General features: G+C 42.2%; 1 protein-coding gene across 2 annotated transcripts; it reads right to left on the reverse strand.

The window, feature by feature from the left end:
* Window positions 1–1,964: 1,964 nt before the first annotated feature.
* On the reverse strand, window positions 1,965–16,347 carry ctnnb1 (catenin (cadherin-associated protein), beta 1). 2 transcript variants are annotated; one of them, XM_085366240.1, is made up of 17 exons: window positions 16,204–16,347; window positions 9,617–9,667; window positions 8,903–9,130; window positions 8,562–8,815; window positions 8,235–8,473; window positions 7,767–7,968; window positions 7,504–7,648; window positions 7,275–7,378; window positions 7,018–7,152; window positions 6,620–6,823; window positions 6,044–6,202; window positions 5,748–5,867; window positions 5,325–5,475; window positions 4,587–4,708; window positions 4,402–4,462; window positions 3,037–3,287; window positions 2,684–2,745 (listed from the first exon to the last, which is right to left on the reverse strand). In XM_085366240.1, the coding sequence occupies exons 2-16, from the start codon at window positions 9,627–9,629 to the stop codon at window positions 3,073–3,075; spliced, it is 2,352 nt and encodes a 783-aa protein (XP_085222366.1). In that variant the 5' UTR covers window positions 9,630–9,667; window positions 16,204–16,347; the 3' UTR covers window positions 2,684–2,745; window positions 3,037–3,072. The 2 variants fall into 2 exon arrangements, with proteins under 2 accessions (XP_085222367.1, XP_085222366.1); XM_085366241.1 differs by lacking the exon at window positions 3,037–3,287 and having other exon boundaries at window positions 1,965–2,745.
* Between the last annotated feature and the right edge of the window lie 754 nt (window positions 16,348–17,101).

A 17,101-nucleotide genomic window follows, 5' to 3' on the forward strand; every position in this document is an offset into this window, starting at 1 on the left:
TCCTCACCTTCCCGTCAATAAGTGTAAAACTAATGCAGCAGGCTCCAGACCAGGGATGTCAAACTCATTTTACATGGTGGGCCACATGCAGCCCACTTTGATCTAAAGTGGGTCTGACCACTGAAACTGCCCTTCCTGTCAGTGTAAAGAAGTTGCACTACACATTTAATCTCTGAGATACTGTAACATAAGAAAATGCAATGTCAACAGCACATCTACATGAAGTCCAACTGTTTGGGTTTATATTCAGAGAAGGCCCCATTTCATTTCACTGTGGAACCTTTGTAAACAATGAAAATCTTTTAGTGTAGTACGCAGGAGTAGAGCAGGGCGATATGGCCAAAAATATTTATCACGATATATATTTGAAAATTTGCGATAACGATATAACCGACGATATAATTGATGCGAGACAAAATACAACTCCACAACATTACTAGCGCAAAAAGACAACCTTCCATTTATTTTCACTTAAACAAGAAGCTGGTTTTTATGTACATTAAAGCTTTATAAAAATATAACAGTGCAAATGCAAATTCCTTGCTGAAAGTTTAACCAAAAGGCATTTCCAGTAGAAATGGGCTGACATATCCTGAGCATAACCATGTATAATATCCACTGAAGTTAAAAAGAGGTGCTTTGCAACATTAAACTGCAGTGTGCAGTACGCATTTTTCGGACCATAAGGTGCACGGGATTATAAGGCACATTAAGCGAAACAAAGCAGTCAGATAAATCAAACTTTATTAAACTCATTCTTCTTGCTTCCTCCACTTCTGTACCATTGATTCATTAATGTTGAATTCTCTGGCAGCTGCTCTATTCCCATGTTGCTGCAGTATATTAATGACTAACCTCGTATTGTGGATGGATTATCTCAGTTGTTCTCCTGACTGAAGTTTGGTCCGTTTACAGCATCCTGCCATGCGATTGCATTTGTTTCTAACCATGAAGAACCTTCACGTTAACTTTTATAAGTGGAAAAGTGTTAGTGTTCGTCCTCCAGCTTCACTGTTTATGTTATGCTAACATAGCTGTGTCGCTAGCGATCACGTAGCACATCATTATATACCAGCTAGCCCAACTTCAGTAACCCTACAAACGTCACTGCTGTTTAGTTTCCCGTCTTCATTTATGTTGGAAGTGATAGCAGAGCTGTACGTTTGATTTTTTTCAGAAATCTCTCAGTCAGAACATGCAATATCATGCTTAGGTAACTAGCGAGCTAACTTCCGCTAGCTTCCTGCTAACTTCTAACTCCGTTAAATGTAATAACTTTTGTTTTCATGGATGCCTGGAAGTTAAACTTTATAGTTACACCTGGTAAAGCAGCAATGCTGATCGTTTTATTAAAGATGAAAGAATTTAGACAGTTTTTAACTCTCAGTGATGCTGCAGTGTTGTTTGACCTGAAGCATACGGAGTTTAGGACCCAGATTACTCCCAGATTTAAGAGCATCTTAGTCCGACAAATATGACAATAACAACGGCCGCTTGCATGTTCTGCAAAAAAATGTGCTTTGTTGTGTATCTGATGGACAAACATTTTACAAACCAATTCTGGTTCATCTGTTTCACTCAACAATCGGCCATGTGCGTATGAAAACAAAGGCACTGCGCACGCGCGTTTTACTCCCATTCTATCGCGATATTTCATTTTCCTATCGTTGCCTAACATTATACCGGTATTACCGTGAACGGTATAATATGGCCCAGCCCTACGCAGGAGGTCTGTCAGCAGGAAAAACTAAAATGTATTAAATAGTTAGGTCCAAGGTTTATGCCCTTCTACAATTTCCAAAGCTGTCTGGTGGGCCAAATGTGTGTCTGTCAGGCCAATTCTTGGCCCCAAGCCTTATGTTTGATACCCCTGCTCCCTGAAACGACTTCAAGTGTGTCTCACGTTAATCCTTGATTTGAGTAGAAATGAGACTTAAAGGCATACAGTTGAAATGACAGTCCATTTTATTGTTTCAGAACACAGCAGGCTACAGCAACCAGCTCCTCTCACTACCCCACCCACTTACAGCAGACCAATAGGAGCCCTCCTCCACCCCTGTCCTTTCAGACACTCCCACCCAGCTAGGTCAGCTACACCCCCTTTGGAACAGCAGAGACATCAGTGTCTCCCTTTAAAGCAAGAAAATAGCTTGATATTTGGACCATGATTTCCAATTCATGTTTTTATACAAAAGCTACACAATGTTACACTTGATCATCAGAATACAATTCAACTGATTAACTTTAGTGTTTGGACACCATTTAAAATGTGATCAGATCCTTTACTTGGATGGAGCATTACCACTTAAAAAAAAATAAAAATAAAAAAAAAATAATAACTCAACACTACCAGAGACTGAAAATACAAGGGACTGCAAAAACAAGAGATGAGTATCATAATTCAGAATAATGGAAAAAGCAAGCTAGATTCAGTTGTACCATTACAGACTTAAGGAAAACGGAATAAAAAAGTAAAAATAAAGTAAAAATGAAAAAAAAATTACATTAAAAGGGATTTGAAAACTAATTATTGAAAAATCTGTGTGTAATGTCAGGATTTGAGGTCAGCCCCCATCAGGCTGAAACCAGAACCAAACCGCACTCAAATCTAGTTTGTCCCAATGGAGTCCCCGTAGACGGGAAACTCTGCTTGCTGTTGTTGAGTCATCTTCAGGCACTTCTGAAACCTCGCCTCCTCCATATGGGCGAATCACGATGCAGGTTCATCCAGATCACATGATACAGCTGCAAGGGGAGAGCAGAGGAGAAATGAGCGGTGGGGAGGAGGCATGGCAGGCATTGGGTGAAGGACCACACATACAGATCAAATACAAGTCAAAGTAACTTCACAGACACCACATCACACAGCTTTGTAATTTGGAGCAGTCTGAACATGCAGCAGGCACAAGGAGTAAACCGACACTTCCCCCAGTCCTCGGGCTCTTTATCCAGAAACCACCTCTGAAATGAACACCACTCTGTTCAGCTGACACGAGGCCACAGAGTTGGGGGTTGGGGGTACCAAGTAAATCTTACCTAGTAGAAAGTGTAGTGTAATGTTGGTCTTGGTATTTACAGGTCGGTATCAAACCAGGCCAGTTGGTTTGAGTCGCCAGGTGGCAGGCCCTCTATCAGTTCCTGGGCATGTCCCAGGTCAGGCAGCCCTTCTACAGGGGGGTAGTCCTGGCCAGGGTGGTGCCCTCCACCCAAGTCATGATCCATCATGGGTTCCATACCCATTGTGTCCCCTCCGTAACCCCCCGAATGGAAAGAACGGTAACTTGGGTCTGGTGGAGGAGGAATGGATGGAGGAGACGCAGGTGAAGCAGAGCAGTTGTTAGAAGCAAGTTAACAAACCAAGCTGACACACAGTAGTATGATCACTGAAATGTAACACTGCAAATCAACACAGCACACGGTCAACCCTCCAGCAGACCAAATCAAACCAAAGCTGTTAACTCTTATTTCAGCTAAACTTGTGCTTCAGGTCACTGTTTAGTTGTTTCCACCAACAGGAATGCATCTGCAGTAGCCAGGGCCTTTTCTAAATCTATCAACATCAAGTCTGTTTTCATTTGGCTGACGAAGAGTCAATTAAAGCTGTTACTGCTGGAGAATTGGAGAGCATTGCAAATTAAAACCAACGCCAGCTTGCCCTCTAGCCTACTGATCGGCACAGTGTCCAAAATCCTGGACGCCGGTAATAATTAAAGAGATGGTCTGATCTTCAGCCAGGTCAGAATTAAAGACCATTTTGAACAATTTGACTGAAGTAGTAACACACTTTTCATGTCTTTCTGGAACATGCTGAGGAATCACTTGGTGCAGACTGGAACATTTAAGTGGATCCTTAAATTTAAAAACTGCTAGAAGCTTCTGTAACAGCACCAACCTACATCTGATGTCTCCTGAAGTTGTTTATAATAAAGCTGCACAACACTGAGGAGGAACATGAACTGTTTTTAGTTTGCTAATATCTAACAGTAGACCTCCTTCAGGTCATGCATCATCAGTTAGGTCAAGATGAAACACTCAAACACTAAGTGTCAGCTCATTAGAAGATCTCGACCCCGAGTAGATCTTTAGAGAAGTTGTTGGTCAAGTGGTTTACTTCATTAAGTCATATTTTCAAGTTCATTAGTGACACACAAATTTGTAATAGCTGTGTCAGATTGCGTATCTGTAATTTTGACTCTGATGAAGATCAGATCACATTTTTGATAAGATGAGTATATCAACTTAATAATAAATTAAGCCCACAGATGTACAAAGACTTCCAAAGAAGGCATTTAGAGCATCCCCAGTTTGATAATTAGCTCAACTGTTTTTATCTTGACTGCAGTAATAGTTGGGAAGCCTTTGTCTTCTGCTTTGCTTGCAAGTGTCAAATGAGTGACTTACCTTCTGGTCTGTAGCCCAGAGGCTCACCCTGAGCTCCGATATCCAAACCCAGATCTGCTGTCTGCAGAGCAACACATGGCAAACATTTGACAAAGTTTCAATTACACAAACACATGTGCATGTCTTTGTAACTGACTACACAATGTAAATAAGCATTACACAGTTTGTGTAAAAGTGTGTCGCACCTCGTTCCAGGCCATTGGTTCTGTCCTGAAGAGCGAGCTGGTGAGTTCTACAGAGAGGCGCTTCTTGTAGTCTTGAGGTTTGTCCTCTGACATACGGAACAAAACTGCTGCTGCGTATGTGGCTGAGAAAGATGGAAGCATGACTGCTTAGCCAACACATTTTTAGCCTTTAAAAACAAAAGCACTTAAAACAGCCATAATACAGCTGTCAGGGTTAACAAAAGAGACTAGGTATTACCCATGACTAGAAAGTTTATTCAACTAGCGTTCTCCACATCATTTAGAGGCCCAGGCTGCACATGAGACTGGACTACACTGATCCAAGTGTTGTGACATTTACATATATGCAACAATATAATGAAGTTGTCACCATAAATATAACTGTTTTAAGAGCAAGCTTGGCTCCTACTTAGATTCTTCAACCATGTGCTACAACACAAGCCCACAGTGCGTCTCTGCATGATAGCAGATGAGCCTGAACAAAAGAGAGTTACTGAACAAAAAGCAGCAGCTACATTGAACCGCTAGAGCTGCAAATTTTCAAGATGCCACTTTAGGTCCACATCACACTAAAGAGTCTTCCAGGAAAACACAAACAATTATTTCCAAGTGCCAGCGTGTTATCCAATTAAATCCCCTCATTGCACAGTTAGACTGGCACTTCTGAACATCTGCATAGTTAAATGCAGCTATTATGTGACTGATAGCGTTGTGTAAATGAGTGTTTTGGGTACATACCAACTCCTTCATTGCGGCTGTGCAATAGCTCTGTGAGTGGAGCAGTGGCTCCCTCAGCTTCGATGGCCTCAGCGGCCTCTTTATCCTGAGCGAGCTCACACAGGACGCCTGCTGCTACACGCTGGATGTTCTCAATGGGAGAATACAGCAGCTGCACACAAACACAGGCCAACAGCTTAGTGAAAAAATAAATAAAATACTGAGCCTCCACAGATGCAGCCTCATGATACTACAATTTGTTCCCTCTGGAGAACCACCTCATGCATCCACCCAAACAACCTCTATCTGGGATCATTTTTCTAACCCAGTTCTCCTGTTTAATCCAGACAAGCTTCAAACAAATTAATCTCAATACTAAAAATATCATCCGTAATCTTGGTTAAATTATATTGTTTTACTTTGAGATTAAATCTGCAGACTGACCTGTACAAAGAGTGGAATGGTGTTGAGTCCTCTGATGACTATTCTGTTGTGGACATCTCTGGCCAGGATGTGAAGTGCTCCTGTACACCCTTCCACAATCTCCTCCATACGTACTCCCTCCTAATAAACAAACAGCGTAAGATCAGTGCACTTGCAGCATCTCTCTCTACAGACTTCTTAGTAGACCGGGTAGTACTGAGAACTACTGCTCTCTCAGTGAATTCCAGGCACCATGGACTGGTATTTATTAAAGCTGTGTGAATTCATTGAAATGATGAGAGTATGTGCGCTCTTACCACAAACTGCTGCTGTGTGCCTCCCATGCTGGTGCGTCTTTGTGTGTCTTGATGTGCTCTGACCAGCAGCTGAACCAGTCTGGGGATGGCGCCCTGCTCCCTCAAAGGGGCATGGTTTGCAGGGCAGAGAGCCAGGTTACGGATCAGACCAACTGTAGCCTGACAGAAGAACACAGTTATGTGTCATTTAGCCACGATTTTAATGTCACTCTCAGGTTACGCATTAGCCACCCATAATCCAGAACCATACAGAAAACTTTTGTCTTGATGTATATTTGTAGACAGATTTACTGAAAAATATTATTTCAACTTAATTTCTCATCTTAAAGTCAATTATTAAACAAGCTGATTGCACTTGAACAAAAAAAAATTATTTCCTGTCTATCAGTACATGTAATATAACAGTGGAAATGACTGACATGTTTATGACAGCCTACAATATTCAGCTCATTATTTTAGCATCAAAACATAGTTAAGAGTGAAGTGATTTTCACTGCACTAAATGAATAGCAGCACGAGTGGCTGGCATTATGAAGAGCAGCTTACAGAGTGCTGCTGCCAAGTCTCTGTGTGTACCTTGATGAGTGGCCAGTGTGATGGCGGGTGCAGTAATTTGACCACTACAGGCAGGCCATAGTGCAGTCTGACAGCGTTCTGTGCCATCTCAGCATCCTGGTGTCGAGAAGTGAGGTGACGCAGGGCACAAATAGCTGGCTCTGTGATGTCTTCTCTGTCTCCAGCCCGAAGCACCGTGCGAACCAACGCCTCAATGCCTCCAACCTAGAGAGGAACAAATAAGGTGGCAGATTGTGAATGCAGCAGAAAATCTGGGCCTATAATTTAAATACAGATTTAAAACTAAATTTTTATATATATTTTATTTTTTAAATGAGAAAAACTGCTAGTTAAAACACATCACTTCGTATTATAGAAATTTTACATTTTCCTTTGCAAAAAATAAATAAAGTGCTCACCTGGCACACCATCATCTTGTTCTTGTAGTTGTTGCAGGTCAGATTAGACAAGATGCCAGCTGCACAGGTCACCACGTTAATGTCATCACTGCCAAGCAGCTGCACCAGAGTTCCTAGCAGACCCTCCATTCCCTCCTGGGTATAAGGATTGATAAATAGCATCAACAAAAAGTCAATTTAAATGTCTTCTGATGTATTTCACAGCCTGAAACTAATGATTAACACACAGGTACTGGTAATGGGGCAGCTTGCCTCACCTGTTTGGTGGCAGCATCTGACAAGTTCCTGAGAGTCCAGAGACAGTTCTGGACCAGTCTCTGGCTGGGATCTGTCAGGTGGAGTCCCAGAGCCTGCATGCCTCCTAACAGAAGGAAATCAAGGGCACATAGTGTTTACATACGCATGGTAAGAAAATACATTTCAAAATGTATACGATCTCAACTTTGTGGTGTTGAGTTTTCTGTACTGCAAGTTTATAAAACATACCAGCCTCTACAATGGCAGGCTTGTTACTGGAGCACACCGACAGAACCTTGAGGACACGGCTTGTGGTCCACAACAGCTTCTCATAGGTATAAGTTCTCATGATGTTGACGAGTGCCTGGGGGCCACCACTGGCCAGGATTATCAACTACACAAACAGAAAGCAAACAAATATGTTGATCTGCGTGTCAAATCCAGAGTAACACGCTGCAGTCTAGACGTACATAAGTCAGTTTCTTGCCTCAACACCTTTCTAGCCCCCTCACCTTGCTTTCCTGGTTTCCATAGGCCAGTATTTGGAGACAGTCTGTGGTGATGGCCAGAAACTTGACATTGGTTTTGCTGAGCAGAGCCACCATTTTCTGTAGCCCGCCAGCTAAACGAACAGCCATCTTGGCTCCTTCCTGGTGCAGGAGAAGGTTGTGGAGGGTGGTGATGGCATAGAACAGGATAGAGTCCACTGGTGAACTGCAGAAGAGAAGATTACTCAATTACTGGAAAATTACTAACAGATATACAGATGAAGTTTCTCTGCTGTCCTTCCTCTCCACAGTCTCAGTGAACTGAGACAATTTCTTCATGTCAGCTTTGGCCAAAAATCATGGTGTGATGATTTCCTTGTCTCTGATCAAAACATTGCTCTGCTTCATGCACTGGTGAGCTTAAGTACAGCAGACAAATGTAGACCCAGAGGGGAAGGGGGAAAAGTATGCCTCCACTCTCCTCCTACATACCCCAGCATTTTAACTAGAGCTGGTATTCCTCCTGACTTGAAGATAGCCAGCAGTCCCTCTCTGTGATGGGAAAGGTTGTGCAGTGTTCCTGCAGTGCAGCGAGCTGTTTCCACATCGTTTGTGTTCTGCATGGTCCTCACAATAGCAGATACCATCTGAGGTGAGCGCATGATAGCGTGGCGAGAAGCTTCTTTCTTTGAAAGCTGGTTAACCATCACTGCTGCTTTGTTTACTACAACCTGGAAGGGATGAAAACTAACATTAGCGAATCATATCAAAGAGGACAAAATTACTTCTGAGACAGTTCTGAGCCACAAACATATTCACCTGGTCCTCATCATTGAGAAGTTTGGTGAGCTCTGGTATTGCTCTTGTTGCCAGCTCAGCATCATCTTGATAGTTGATCAGATTGACCACAGCATGTTTGAGCATTTGTGACGGCTCTGCCAGCCTCTGGACATTGGTGGGGTTTGCTGCATCATACTGTGTAGAAGGGATCTGCATGCCCTCCTCAAGAGTCTCTGGGAACATTGCTGCACGAACCCGCTGGGCACGTGTCATGGCGTACTGACCATCTAGGTCTGAAAGCAAACAAGACCAGCTTTGTATGATTTGCAAACGGGTCACCTGTGACCTTCCTTGAAAAGATCACCAGCATTATAACCTACCTTGTACTTGCTCTTGGGAGAAGTTCTGGTTGAAACCCTGCTCCCACTCATACATGACCTGGTTGCTGTCAACATCATCTTCCTCAGGGTTGCCCTTCCCACTGAGGGATGGAGCAGTTGTGGTGGCCCCTGAGTGGATGCCTGAATCCAGGTAGGACTGTTGCTGCCAGTGACTGACTGCTGCCTTACGGTCTGGCTCCATGGCCATGTCTAGTTCCATCAGATCAGCTGGAAAGAGAAAAGCATGCATTCAACAAAAGGTCTATTCTGTAATTTCAAAGGATGTGTAGAGTTACAGACTTTAAGTGATTAATTCCAACTATCCAATTTTGTCAAAGGCTTGAGCTTTTCAAAGACATGGCTGACTTTAAAAGTAATAACAGTGGTGTGCTGATGTCACAGGGTGAGTGCATCAGCAATGGTTAATAGCCTCTGCAGTGAATAGATTTCTGTCCTACTATTATTTTCCAGTGTTTTCATAATTCAGTGTAGTAGGGTTTACCAGTAAAAGACTCCTGAAGCATGAAGTTGGATTTTACATGTGCCCCAAGTTTCAAATTGAAATCAATAACTAATTCAGCGTGCTTTAATGGCAACATAAATCTCTACCAAGCCAAGCTGTAATTTTGGTCTGCTGTAAAGTTTAATACACTGCATGTGTGACTGAGGAAGAAGCAAAGGGTGGGAACTTAATTAAGGGGGACTCAAACTCACCCTGGGAAGCCATGTTCCTTTCTCAAACCGTGGCTGACACAGCTTCCTGATCTGTAACAGGAAAAAAAATAAATCATTTCAGCTATGCAGCTACCTTCTCTACACCATTCACAGCCATTAAATCACCGACCATTTTACACTAAACACATATACAAGACCACAGCAGATGTAAACGCAGAGAAAAAAATTAGACTGAAATTAATAGAAGTTTAAAAAAAAAATAGAGTCTAGAGAAGTGACTTTCCAGTGCTTGCTTTCCTGTCTCCTCCCGTTCTTGGGTTTCCTCTTCCCTTTTAAGCCAGTCGTGCAAACAGCAACACACACAAGGCTACCATTAAATGTAGCTGCTACCAACTGGTGGCAGCTACATTTAATGGTGAGGAAGGACAGGGGAAGTAGAGCACTGGGTGGAGAAAGGAGGCAGGGGTGGGAGGGGGCATTCACATTCCTGCACTTGCTTTGAAGCTGGAAACGCTCTGCAGGAAAGTAAACACTGGCAATGGCAGGAGAAGGGTAGAGCAGGCAAACGGGGATTAATTTGGGGGGAAAAAAAGCACGGCAAACTGAGAGAGGCATTTTCAATTCATACTCGAAGATAAATGTTATGGCAGGAAAGCATAAAATGGAGACTGGGGAAAAGACCTAAGAAAATATCTGCTAAAATGAGACATAAACAGGGGCTGTGTATCCATGGAGTCTCAAATCCTTTCATGAAACCCTTTCAAAAGTACACCTGTGGTTATGGAGCAGAAAAATGAGAGACCAAATCCCTTTCAAATCACCACATAAGTTCAGGCACGCTCTAATACCAGAGGCGCACAAAGCCATAAATTAATTCTGGTAAAGAAAGCACAGGTAGTTAAAACCATAGCATTTCCTCAACTACATCAACAAAAATAGATAAACAAAGTCTTGTTACCACCAGAGTCTCTTCCCCCTGGTGGCCATTAGAAAGAAGGCATGTTTCAGTCCCTCAGTGTTTGATTCACCCTCAGACCTGGAAGCTGTGTCCACATGAAGCACACCCTTCTCTCCTGCATGACTGAACATAGTCACTTCAATCTTTACACAACTGCAGATTTAGGTCAGTCAAACTAACAGTGCTAATCAAAGTAACCTAATTTTTCACAAAAAACATTTTAGATTTTCAAATTACTCAAATTGTGAGCAAGCAAAAGGTGTGTGTCAGATTTAGTTCTTGAAAAAAATATTTAAAATGAATGCAAAAAATATTTGACATAGTTTGCCTACTTATTTGTATTTTGTCAACTAATGTCCAGTGACAGTCATATATGAAGGAAAGATTTTCTTTCTAGTTGTAGCTCATTTCTGCAGAGCATTAGACGGCTTTAAGTTCCACTTCTGGGAGAAAATGTCATAACATTGTTATGAATGTACTACATTACAGAGAAATACAAATAACGTTTTAAACACCATTACTGATACTAACAAATTGGCGATGACTGTGTCATGGACACCAGCAAGAAGGTTAACACAACTCTCTGCTGAGTTAGAAAGTCACCTTCGAGTCTTTCTTCCTCTCAATGATCCCAGGCTAGAATTCATCATTTAATTACAATCCAATAACCACAGAATCAGCTGATTAAAGACTAATGTTTGTGTCTGAATGATGCTACTTTCGGTGGACTAACCAACATACCGTAGCTTGTTTTAAACCTTAAAACTAAGATTCTTCTTGTTGATTACGATCTAATCTTTTAGGGGGCAGTTCTCTCTCACACACTCTCTCACTCACACACACTCACACACACACACGTTTTGATTACAGGCCTGTGGACTGTATTTATCTGACAGCAGTAGAGAATTTGGGTTGTTTTTAATCAACTCTCTAGTCATCTAGATGTACACATATTTGTAGATTGTACTCTGTGTACAAGTGCCCCAAAAAGTACATAATACACTCTGTATATACACTCTGCTAAAAATACCTAGTTTAAAATCAAACAAGAAAAACAGCAACACATCACCATAAGCTTGAGTTTAATAGCTTTTCTTCCCAGCAAGTTATGCTAAAAAAAGATGACAAAAGGCCAAATGGAAGACAAATTCGCAGCAGTGGCAGACAAAAAAAAAAGGCAGTCCAGTATGAATGCCAGTGAGTGTGTAGGAGTTGCTTGGGTTCAGTGGCTGCCAACATGCAAATATACTCAAGGACAGTTAAACTACTGCTCTGAATTACTTTCCTCCTCAACCACACCACCTTAGCTCAGCTGTATCATTAAAACCTGATCTTGAGTCATGCTCCAAGACTGCTGCTTCTAACCACAAAGGCACCAACTCAAATTCACTGTTCACACGCCATCCTCCCGCCATTGTAGTCCTGCCCTCACATAACCCAGCTTGCTCCTAATGGGAGCCACATATCCCATACAAATCAGACATACAATCAAAGCACATAATGGAACAATTTATGATTCACACTGGTGGAAAAGTGGTTCTTTACAACTGGCTTTGGAAACTGAGCCAGTAGTTTTTTGTGATGGGCTAAACAAGCAAAGTCTGGCATTAAACTGTGGTTCACAAATGGCAGCCTTACCCTAAAGTCACTATAAAGAACAACAACAAAAAAAAATCATTACAGTATGCGTTCCTAGATTTCAAACCGGCCACAAAAATCTGAACAGGTTTCTTTGAAGTCAGATGTGAAATCCAATATGTAGTCGTGCCTGGTGGAGTTGAAAGCCACAAAATTGAAACCAGATGACAAATGAGTGACACACTAGTCACCAGAGTCGGATGACTGTCTTGTGTAATATACAGTACGTATACAGAATAAATTCAGTTCTATGTACCCCAAGAGAGCTGAAGGAACAGAGGAAGTTATATTCCATAAGTCTTCTAGGCAGATATCACAGAAAAGAGAACAGAAATATCGAGAATCATGCGCTGGTGAAGTTACGATAGGTTCCAGGTCAACATTCAAACAACAAGGTTTAGACTGCTGCAGCACAGGACTGATTTTGGGAACAGTGACTGTGACACTGTCCTGATAAATAGTGAGAAAACATGCTGCTCAAAAAGAGAAGCAATGTTCATTAATGTTTAATTGACATAACATAGTGAAACATTGTTTTAAGGAGCTGGCCAGAGAACAAACTGTTCCAACAGGCTGCCTCTAGTCACTGCAGAGAGAGAGAGCAGATCTGAGTATCCAAATAGATCTGAATGCCATATTGCTTAATTTTTATGGTGCATAAAAAAATAAAGAAATGAGTGAAGGGAATTAAAGAACAAGTGTTCAAGAGAGGACTTGATTTGTTTCACATGGCAGAACCTCAACTCTTTGAACCAGCAGGACGTCTCCACATGTAGCTCTTAATTGCACCGAAGGCATCTCAGTGAGGAAGAGGGACTAAGCCAGATGACTGACAGCGTTCACAAAGAAACCTAACCAACAAATAAATCAAGATGTGAGCCGCTAGTTAGTCTACGAAAGTCCACTGTGGCACCTTGTAAAATGTCACTAACAAAAACAAAAAATATTTTTCTGAACAATGAGAAAATTTCATCTGGTAATACTGGCGCTACGAACTCTACATGATTTATTCACACCGGGTTTCTTTGCTTCAGCATATTCATCAACCTTGCATGCCACTGAAACTCAGGTGCCCTACTTTTGCACTGATGTAAAGACTGACACAGTCAAAACGTGACTGAACATTTCCATAACATTAATCTAAACATCAAGTTTCTGTGCGTTGTAGTCAGAGCTTCTAGCCGTCCATGGGTGTTAGTACCTACTTGTTCCACATTTTATAACTGTTGGCCTTCGCTCTGTTGATAAAGTACTGAGAGAACACACAGCCAAATATAGTCCAAATGCAATGGGGAAAAGAATTGAAAAACTAGTAACAGATATTTGTTCGTGTCCATTTAATTCAAGACCCTACTGCATACCGCTGCTCTCCATTTCACTGTTTAGGTCTTTACCTTGTCCCTGTGGTCTGGACTAGGGTATCAAGTTTAAAGACGCTACAATGAAGGGGCTGCAGTCCCCACAGTACACTGTACGAAAGGTATTTGCTTATCACAGTGGAAACTTTCTCTTCAGTCACATCCTGTGATGGTGGGGCACCAACACAACCCATTTACTCTTTTTTTTGGTCACTGTCTGGAACCCTGTTCAGTCTTTTTCAGTCTTCATTTGTGAAAAACTAAATAAACCAAATCATATCCATTTGTCCCCAACTGAAATTCAAAGCAGCCAATTAATCCCATTTCCTGTTCCCCAGGGGGGGACTTCAGGTGAGCTCAGAGGCCAGTGACATGATGTCATTAGAGGAAAGAAGAAAAAAAACATTCAGTTTTTCTTGCTTCTGAAGGACAGTGGCTTTAATTTATTTCCCTGCCATTTAATAATCATAAAAAATTTCAACATGGAAATTTGTAGTTTTTGTATTTTCAAAGAAATGCCTTTCTTAAATACAAGACAACAAATTAGGCAAACCCATCTGACTCCTGCATATGCACTTACGTTAAAAACAAACAAACAAGTAAAACAAAACAAAAAAAAATAGTTCAATGCATCCATATGCGTAAATGACCCAAACAAGCTGTATTATCGGCACAGGCAGAAAGATGGGAGCTGCCACCGGCTTAGCACATAATGTGCAGGGTCAGCAGCACTCACTGCTGCCTGCCAACAATGCAAGAATGCCTGCAGCCGCTGCAGGGCTTTTTCTGTGTATCACCGGAAAAGTGATGGACGCCTGTGGACAAACACGAAAAATACCCATGGAATTTGGGTTACTTTCCCTATTAGTTCGTTTAATATTTACAATCGCAATTCAAGCTGTAAAATAGGGCGCAGTGTGTACAGAGCGTGCAATCACTTCCTCTCAGTGTCTCATCACATACGCAAGTTTATGGAAAATTGATCAGTAATATCGTTTAAACGAGCGCGCTTAAGTCCACCTCAGACAAACACAAAGACCGGCAATGACAGACAGAAAAAGTACAATATTAGGTCATGGCAATGCCACTGGAAAGGCCGTATAGTCAAGTGGATGACCTCAAAACCACTACCGCTCTCGTATGCAACCCACACCCACGTTTTTCAGCTTAAAATTTTCAGTGCGTCGTCAGAAGAAAATGTTGCTGACGAGATGACGGGTTTGTAAGATTTGTTCCGCTGTGTACTGGGTCGGGGATTTCACCGAGGGACCGCAGAAGTACACAAGGAGAGAAAACGTTCAACAAATTCAAGAAAAACAGATGAGGGATGCATTCAAAATAAAACCAGTTTAGTTTCACGTGAACGAAAGGAAAACAAATCTGGAGCGGCTGGACGACAACATCCTTTTGTGAGCAGTCTTTCTTGAAAAATTAAACCTCCATTAATGGTATGTAAACACACCTCCAAGCCAGCACCTGTGCCGCCTCCGCAGCGCACTGGACGGACAGCTTTTATTCCACAGAAGGCTGGGGAGCCGTTTTGTGTCGGGGAGGATGACGTCCCAACTTTTCCTCATTAAACACCCGCCTGTCCCTGTTCCTACCAGCTCCACTCTGGCACCCCGTTAAAACCTGAACACTTCACGCAAATCTAACGAGAGCCGCTATCCAAAAAGGTCCAAGTAAGCGTGCCGCTGCCCCCACCCCTCTCCTCCTCCTCCACAGCTGCTGGCTGCCTCTGACTTTCTTGCTCCAACACCACTGACTCAAATTTCACACTCTGGCTCCTCCTCGTCTTCCTCCCAAAGCACCACGGCTGGGAGGAATTTTTCGGTCTTTGTTTAAAAGGACGAGTGGAAAACACACTGGAGCCCACGACCTAAAATAAACTTTTTTAAACAATTTAAAATCGACTTATTTTTTTCTTAAAGATAGACCACTCTACCAGAAATCGGCTTTACTTAACACCAGGTTTAAACCAAGTTTTTCAAAATACGCACTAAAACTTCAGACAAAACATCTGCGCTAACGTTTACGTGTTTCATACCCCGACTAACCGTCATTCGCAACTTTAACGAGTAACTTTACGCCATAAAACAACGGAATCCACCGTATACCGAGCTTTCAGACCGGTTGCATCTTTATCTTCAGCTCAGTCTGTTAAAACTAAAGCAGCTGCAAAAAACAAAAAAACAAACGACCCACAGACGACACTCAACTCGAGCAAACATGAGTCAGAATAGTGGAATGTAGCCAACTAATAGTTAGGCTAACATCTGCTAACGTAAACTACTAAAACACGCTAGGAAACGCCATCGTCGTGAACTCCCGAAATCCCACTTACGGTTTCCAAATAACTGGGCAGCAATTGATCCGTGGCGTAAATCTGGCTATTGTAAACAACTGCTTATAATGCCGAACACAAACCACGTGCTATTAAAGAGTCAACCAGTGTCGTCGGTAAAACAGTTATGTTCCCATTAGGCGGTGGCTGGCATATCCCCAATATATGCGAGAGCGACGGGCTCGCTCGCTCGCTCGCTAGCTTGCGGCGGCGGCAGCAGCAGCAGCATCCCCCGGCCGGTCCACACACAACAACAGTCCTCATTCCTGCTGGCATTCAGAAAAGACAGAAACTGAGTGGTGCCGATAGTTTGAATGTTGAAGCCTACCCTTGTCAACACAGCAAGTCCGTCCACTCGGGTCCTGGAGAGTAAAAAAAATACTCTGAAATGGAAAAAGTCGAGGAAAAAATTGAAGCCGAGCGTCAGCGGGGAGCCCTCGTCCGCTCCCTCCACAGGCAACTGAAACCGACTTGGCCGGAAAAGCAGAGACTGGAAAATGTAAGATGGCGGCATGTTTATATAGACCGGAGAACACCTCGAGTGCACCCATATCCTGCCGTGAGCTCGGATAAAGTAGAAACTGAAGCCATATTTTATCTTTATTTCGTCTGACGTTTACGCACTTCTGTATATATTTACCAAGCTCGATAGCTACACGCGTTGGTTGTGATAAATACTTTATTTTTTAGGGTAAAGCTAGCCAAATTCCACATCTGCACGAGTATGAATACACAATGGAATGAAGTTCCGGCTGACTCGAAAAGGGAAATCCGATTCCTTTCCCCCGAGTTAAATCTCATGGACTCTGGAAACATAGGATAATTTCCTTTAGCGTACAAAGTCATACATTTGTCACCTTTGTCTATACAGACTGAGAAATGAAGGCCTTCATTGCTCTTACCATCACCAGGTCCCTGCTCAAAAGACAAAAAAAAAATGGAAAAATTGAGCAAACCAACTTAAAAAACAACCCAAAAAACAACACCCCCCCCCCCACACACACACACACACACACAAAACAGAAATCAAAACGAATTAAATTAGACAAAATGACAAATTCTAATTCAATATATGTTCAGAGAGACAACATCCGCATTTTGCCCAAGCCATTGTTGGTTTCTTTGCATTTTAAATAATGTCAGGAGACAAATTGTGGCAAACAAAACACACATTTAGACTAGGTAATGTAAAGAAAATGTCAGTGAGATGTTTTCTTAGTTTCCTT

The sequence above is a fragment of the Diplotaxodon limnothrissa genome, linkage group LG11 (assembly GCF_057381915.1).
Source record: "Diplotaxodon limnothrissa isolate DT_005_m linkage group LG11, D_limnothrissa_male_GT1.1, whole genome shotgun sequence".
Taxonomy (NCBI): domain Eukaryota; kingdom Metazoa; phylum Chordata; class Actinopteri; order Cichliformes; family Cichlidae; genus Diplotaxodon; species Diplotaxodon limnothrissa.